The sequence below is a fragment of the Nuphar pumila genome, chromosome 3 (genome assembly GCF_984573655.1).
Source record: "Nuphar pumila chromosome 3, dmNupPumi1.hap1.1, whole genome shotgun sequence".
NCBI classification, from domain to species: domain Eukaryota; kingdom Viridiplantae; phylum Streptophyta; class Magnoliopsida; order Nymphaeales; family Nymphaeaceae; genus Nuphar; species Nuphar pumila.
Window position 1 is genome coordinate 43000588 of NC_143251.1, and position 7699 is coordinate 43008286.

At 40.8% G+C, this 7699-nt stretch overlaps 1 protein-coding gene across 1 annotated transcript; it reads left to right on the plus strand.

Annotated features, from left to right (window-relative positions):
- Positions 1-317: 317 nt before the first annotated feature.
- On the plus strand, positions 318-7128 carry LOC149842722 (uncharacterized). The gene is made up of 7 exons (XM_090001551.1): positions 318-709; positions 1185-1503; positions 4132-5852; positions 5936-6037; positions 6144-6287; positions 6452-6577; positions 6690-7128. Exons 3-7 carry the CDS (start codon positions 4200-4202, stop codon positions 6876-6878), a joined length of 2214 nt encoding a protein of 737 aa, XP_089857677.1. The 5' UTR covers positions 318-709; positions 1185-1503; positions 4132-4199; the 3' UTR covers positions 6879-7128.
- Positions 7129-7699: the final 571 nt, after the last annotated feature.

The following is a 7699-nucleotide window of genomic DNA, read 5'->3' on the forward strand; positions in this document are numbered from 1 at the left end:
TTAAACCTGGGTCCGGACCTAATACCATACCCCAAAACCGGGTCCAAGATTGGTACCACGTGGGTCCGAACCAAACCCGACCGGTTGACATACCTATATGTAGACATAAAGTTAAAAGGTAATATTTTATATAATAATTAATTTTGTCAAACAAAAACAAAGAGAACAATGAGTAGGGTAAAAAGGTTATTTCAATAGAAAGAAGGGGTCATTCCCTGGCAAAATTTTTTATTATTTAAATAAAATAAAGATTAAAAAAAAAAGCCGCGCTTTTTCTCCTCTTTTTTTCATATAGGTCGGAGACGTCTACCATTAACTGGCATTTCGAGACGTAGCAGAGTTTGCCCCCTTCTTCTTCCTCCCCTTTCCGTTGGACCAGTAACCCTCCTCCCTCTCTCTCTCTCTCTGTTAGGGTTAGGGTTTCCGAGCTCTCGTTACTTACGGAGTCACCGAAGGAGGAGGGAGAGGAAGAGTCGCTTTCTGTGGTTTGCGAATCGGTGACGGCCGTTGTCTTTCATCGATTTTCCGGCGTCCCTCTCCACCTCCGGTTCTTCGCTGAACGGCGCGGTGCTCCCTTTTCTTTTTCCGGAACGGGTCTCTGCGAGGGGAAAGACCGAAGACGTTCGCTGAGCGCTTGACGACGAGGCGTGGTGGATGGTGTGGTTCTCGTCCGTTAGGAAACCGCTCGGAAAACCGGGTTTTGGTGTCTGTAAGTAGTGAATGCCTCTGCTCTTTGGTTCCTAGTGATCTCGACGCAATTGCGGTTGATTCCACTTATCTGTCGGATCGCCGAATACCGCTTTTTTGGTGGGTTGTATTAAGAATGACGTTATATCCGCTTCGAAACTCGTTTCTGTAGGTTAGAACTTGGAAGTTTTCAATATCCCGTTATTACGGTTCGCTGCTCGGGAAAGCCACCTTTTCTGCTCAGTATCCGTTCGAAAACCGCCTACATTCTCTAAACTCCTCGAAGCTCTCTTCCTTTGTTGGAAAACTGCTCGGAAAACCACCTTCCTTCGCGTTTAAGGGAAAAAATAGCACCATTTCCTGTTAAACCCTCGTCCTCTTCCGGATGAAACGCATCCGCATTTTCCAAAAATCTTAAGACCGATTTTTCCTTTCTCCGAAACCGTCGTTGATGTCCGAAGGAGATTTACCGTTCACCTTCTTTCTTTGATTAACAGGAAGCACGCATTTCCCCTTTCTGGAGCCGCGAAAAGTCGGATTCCCCTTTTCAACGCTTGCTGTGTGCTTCAGAAGTCCGCCTTCGAAGCGGTTCTGGATTTTCGAGGGGGTGCAGAATGATCGGGAATTCAGAATGGGAGGAAATGACATCTTCCCGTGGGAGATGCTAAAGTTACGAACGAAGCGAGCTTTTAGGGCTTATCTTTCTAAGTGACTCTGAAGAACCGATCGATTATTTAGCCAAAAGCCTTAAGAGGTTCTTTGAAGAAGATGGATGGCATTATTCCTTCATCTGGAAGGTCAAATGCCGAATCTCGTGTAAGTATAAGCATTTTCTAGACTCCATTTCTGTATCTTCTGTTGTAGAAACTTGTAGATCCTTTTACTATAGGGGCCAATGTGCTTTATAAAAATCTGTAAAAATGGAGAAGACGACAATGGAAACTGGAATCTAGAGAATATTTTTCCTTTAAAAAAAACTAGAATCTAGAGAAGTTGACGTTTCGATGGATTGTTGATCGCTTGATGCGAACAATAAATCTACACGAAAAGACACTTTTATCCATAACAATATGGATAGGTACCCATACACGGTTACATGATTTAGGATGGAAATAAAATGATAAAATTGCAAGAGGTTAATGCATGACTCTCTGAGCACTGAAGCCGCATTGTTCATGGTGCTCACTAATTGTTTAGTTCATGCCATAATAGTGCAAGAGCACATTGAACATGCCTATGTTGAATTTTGAATAGGATGGATACTTTCTGTTTAGCTGTCGGCCTTTGTGTTTATAAAATCTTTTCATGGATATTTCTCTGATCTCTGAAATATACAATATGGATTTGATTCATCTACTGTAGAGGCTGGTAATAGAGTGGTAGATCTTATACCCAGAATTATTGCTTGATCTCTGATTGCACTAGAAATTTTATTCCTCGATTGTGCTTCAGTTCAGATTGCAGGTAAATTATTTTTCATGAGTGAAATATAGTTAAAGAAGGTTCGTACATTTTGGGGACATTAGCAAAAATGATGTGCGAATGGCATACTGAATTTGTGGGGGTACTTCATGAAATATAGTTAAAGAAGGTTTGCGCATTTGGAGACATTCACAAACATGGTTTGCGAAGGTAGTACAATATTTGCAGAAGGGCAAAATTGTCCTAAAAAAGTCAGGAATCAGATATTTTAGATATGAGAAGGATTTTGGCAAAATGGGAGGCATTTTGGGGAAAATGCTATTTTACAAGGACAGTAAGATCATTTTCTCTCTATATATATAGTTGTCTCCTTTTGAAAGTTGAGTATGAGAGTTTCGTGTATATTAGGGATTATGGTTTTTGAGAGCTCTATATCTTACTTTTGTATTTCATCAATCTTGTTAGTGAATTTTCGCTCCTCTTTTCACCCGTGGACATATAGGCTTGAGTGTCAAACCATGTAAATCTTGTGTCTTTTCTTCTTTTCTTTCTTCTTTCTATCTTATAGTTTGCTTCATTTTTTGTTGTGATTTTCATAACAATCAGACTTTATCCAATATCCAACTGAATTTGACTCTGCGTAGTTGAACTTGGTAACAAGGGCGGAACCAGGGAGCGAGCAGTGACCCAGGAACCCCAAGAATTTAAAAAAAAAAAATCCATGTACGAGTCTTGCACTTTTGTTCCCATGCCCTTGAAGCAAGAGATTTTGCACCTACAGGAAACAATTACCAGCACAGAAACACTTCTGAAAGTCTGCATGAGACAGGAGTTTTTGGGTCGGGATTTTATTGGTAGACCCAATAATTATCCTTGGATAGTCGTTGATGGAACCATGCAGGTGAAAAGAGATGCAGAAAAAGCTGCTGAGTCTATGGACACTTCTTTAAAACCTTCTTCAGTTTACCTACTAATGAAAGGTCTCAGCATGCAGGAAGCCCTTGCATAGCTGCGAGCGTGCCGCCAATGCTTGGATATCTTTCTGTTAATCCCAACGTATCTGAATGTGATCATGATGCTGTGATTGAAGATTCTTCTTTTCCCTGGGTTGCTCATGAATCTGCTTAATTCATTGAGTTGTTAAGGCCCAGCAGATCATCCAAAAATTCACTGAATACCCAAGCTGCTGCCTTACTAGAGATCAAAAACCCTAGTTTATGTGAAAATAACCATCAAATGCGAACCATATCTTTTGAAAAAATGAAACATCACATTTAATGCTCATACGAAGATTCACAAAAGGATGAGGAGATTCATAGTAAATTCGTGAGAAAATTTGCAAATCTCATGTCAAATGTCCGAATGTTCGGCACCTCCGCAAATGGGGTAAGAAGTTCCACATATACAGATGATGTTCATGAATCATCAAGCAAATGTCAAGAGAACGTCCACAAAAGTGTGTTGACATCCACATGCAAAGGTCAGGACATTCACGTCCTAGTTATATTTAGTTGCAGGAGGTTCACACATTTTGGGGACAATCACAAACATCATTTGCGAAGATCGTACTGTGTTTGTGGACGTACTTTGAGATTGTTTAGTTAAAGGATGTTTGCATATTTTGAGTATATTCACAAAAATGATTTCTGAAGGTTGTACCATATTTGTGAACATACGTTGGGATCTTAGATGGATCAGGTTTCTGTTAATTGGAATTTTCCTGTTACTTCAACATCTGAAGATTATGAAGATTTGTTCATGTTTGGGTATATTTTTATTTCTCCCGTGGTGGAAGTTTTAACCATGAACTGCTTGTAGATATGTTCATCCTTTACCTTGAAACTGTAAAAATAGGACAAAAAACTGGAAAACACAAATGCTTCATGCGTATTTTTTTTATTGCCCTCCGCATGAACATTTTCTCCATGGATTGTTAGTGAAATTTCCATGAGTATTTCCTCATGCTATGTTGTTTGCCATGATGTTGATGACTTCATTTTCTTTTTGCTGCAAATTATGTAGGGCAACCACTTTTCAGGCCATGTTAAAAGTTTACTGATGCGACCGGGGCTCCTTAGGCTGTTTTAGCTATGCAGAGTACTTTTGCTGACCAAAAAGCTCACTTCCGGGCATCACCAATGGATTATTTTCCTCCAGTGATGTCTACAAACTCCAATCTCAATCCCAGAGGAACCACTACCTTGTGCAGCCAGAACTACAAAGATTTGTTTGTAAATTTGCAAGGTTCTCCTCAAGTTTCAGGTTCCTTTGCCTTGAAATCCCATATCGATGATGTGAAGCCTCTTGTTTCATCAGTGCAAGCACCTTCTTGTTTCATAAATATAGCCAAAGACCCTGGTGTCTTTGTTCAGAACACGGCGACCTCCCTGAGTTCCTTACATCTTCTCACTGACCAACTGAAAGTTTCAGTTTCCGAAGCTCAAAATGCCACTCACCAGCCTAATATACAGTTACCTGCAGTACTCTTGAATTCTAATCTGGTTTCTGCGACTGATAACCATTATTATTTTCCCCAATCAAGTTCATCTGCGAGTAGCTTTTCATCATTGGATGTTTTGGAGCATCAGCTACTCTCAGAATCAGGTATTCATGGAGAAGCAAGCCTGTTTTCTCCAGACTCACCCTTAATCGGTTCATTATGTGATCTCAGCAAATTGGTTGGTATGGAAGGTAATTTTGGCTATGCTCATAGCAAAAATCCTCCTGAGTACAGTGGGGAGAGAGCTATGAATACTAAACCTTCTCTGATTTACCAATCTAGGGAGGCATTTTTTGTTCCTTGCAGCAAGAAGGGGTCAACAAACTCTCATGTGGTTACCGGGATGTTACCATGTGGTACATTTCCCAAAACCGAGATTATGCATGACCAGGAGGCATGGAGTGCCCCCCTGTCGGAGCAGGTATGCAACCCTGTTGTGCCAGGTGTTGGCTTTCAATCATCTAAATCGATTGGAACAGAGGCTCAGAATATATCTGGAGACATCCTTCTAAAGAATCTATCTGCATCTTCTCAGGTTTGTAATTCTAGACTTGTGAGAGAAAGCTCAAACTCGGCAATCACGTTATATGATGACAAAATAAACGTGCTGGACATGACTGCAAGTGAGGACCTCTATGGTAGTTTGGGTTTGAATTTTAAGCCTGGCAATGGTCTACCATTTTGGGATGATAGTTTACTCCCAATAAGAGATGGAAGCCCTTCTAATTTTTGTGGTAGCCACTCAGCATTCTTCCCAGAGTTGGACGCAAATTCATTACTGAACCTAGATCAAAGTTGTCCTTCTGATAATTTATTAGATGCAGTCATTGCTAAGATCCTTTCTCCTACTATTGATCAAGGGTCAGACGATTTGTTGACAAAGTCCACACTTACTAAAGCAAACAGTACGTCTGTGTTCAACACTCAGAGACAATCTTCAAGTTGTTCTCCTGTGAGGGACAAAGTGGGTTCATCACAACTGCCACCTGATGTCAGTGCTGAAAAAACTTCTCATTATTTGGAAAATGGTTTGCCCTCAATGTCTCAAATTAACTCTTGGGTTGAGGGCAGTCACAGCATTAGTGCTGAGATTTCTGTAACGGAAAAGAAGGCTGTTGAACCTCTCAAGACTAACAGAAAAAGAGCTAGGCCTGGGGAAGGCATCCATCCTCGGCCAAAAGATAGACAGCAGATCCAAGACCGTGTCAAGGAATTGCGAGAAATTGTCCCTAATGGGGCGAAGGTGATTTTCCCATTTCCCTTGATCTTGTTTCTCTTATTGTAATACTATTTCCCCTTCCTTACTGAACCAATTGAATTTTGCAGTGTAGCATTGATGCTCTTCTGGATCGCACTATCAAACACATGGTTTTCTTGCAGAGTGTCGCAAAGCATGCTGAGAAACTCAAACAATCAGGGGAACCTACGGTGAGATATTCTTCACTTTCCTGTTTCATGCTGAAGCTAGGGTTGGAAGGATGGAGGTTTTGGTGATTAATCAATTAGCTGTCTCTGTAAATGTCTCTCCATACAGGACAGCAAAGATACTGGTTTGATTTTAAGAGACAACTTGCAGAGTGGTGCTGGTGCAACATGGGCATTTGAGCTTGGCCATCAAACTGTAGTGTCACCTATTATGGTAGAGGATCTTGATCAGGCTGGCCAAATGCTTATTGAGGTAAAATCTGCCCTGTAGAGTCTGATGGCATTTTTGACGATCAACATGTTCCTTTGCTAATAGATATCATTATCTTGTCATATTGTTTCTTGGTGATTCACAAGAGCAGCTCATAATTGAATTATGGATTAGAAAAAATGATTCTGTCGACTCTTTGGCTGCAGATGCTATGTGAAGAACGTGGTTTCTTTCTAGAGATAGCCGACATAATTCAAAGTTTTGGGTTGACAATTGTGAAAGGGGTAATGGAAGCTCGGAGTGGAAAGATATGGGCACACTTTGTGGTTGAGGTAGTTTCATGAATTCATTTCTTTACAGTAGCATTTCATCGAGTCGACTTACAGCTCGCTTACCCTCACCCCCTCGTTGGCTGATTGGAACTATCACAATATGGTAATACAGGCAAATCGAGATGTTACCAGGATGGATATATTCATCTCCCTGGTGCAACTACTTGATCAAACCACTAAGAGCAGTGCCAGCCCAAGTGGTCTACCATCAGAGGTCAATGACAAAGGGGCAACAATCTTTCCAAAATTTCATCAAGCTGCGGTGCCACCCACAATTAGGGTAGCTGAAAGGTTCCAGTAGTTGGCTGCATGAATCTGCAGAAGTTGCCATGAGCGGCTCACATTCCGACTGCCTGCCATGACTGGCATTCTGGTGGTGTCACTTTCGGATTTCCTGCATTATATGTGTGCATGTAATTGTGCTAAATGCTTTTATTTTTTGCTTGCATGCATAGAAACATGTGCGTGTGGATATGCATGCTGTGTGCATATTTGCGTGTATCCGTCATGCAGTTACGTTCAAAATAATCGTATTACATCGTATTATAAACCTCACATCCTGCTACTTGGCACAACTTAAGATTGTTAAACAAAATAAGAGCCATAATCAGCATACCATATTTTCCATATCTCCTCGTCATTAAAGAACTCACTTTGATCTCTGCTGTTTTTTTTTACTTGGCCTTGACAACATGGTTGATGAAACAAGGGCTGAACGTCGTGTAATGGCAATATATGATGATTAAAGTTTCCGTGGGTGACTGTAGTCGGTGGTGTTTCATCTTGTATGTAAGGTGAGATAGGGGCTTGTGACTGAAATATTTTTTTGCCTAGTGGGAATACAAAGCTCGTCCATTACAGAGAGATGGGTGGGAGTCACAAAGAAGAAAATACCCTTGCTCTTTTGGCTGTGTTTTCCTCACATTATGCCCGTGCATATGAATTAGCAGTTGATTATTAGTCCCTTTGATTTCTGGTTCTCTAAAGTTTTATCATATAAGTGATTTTTCTAGGCTTAGCTAAAAATAGAAACCTCACAGAGGGTACCCTTAATTGATAGTGCTAAAGAAAATGGACCGCTATATGTGTGGCTGATGTTCAACTCAAAAAGATGGGACCATG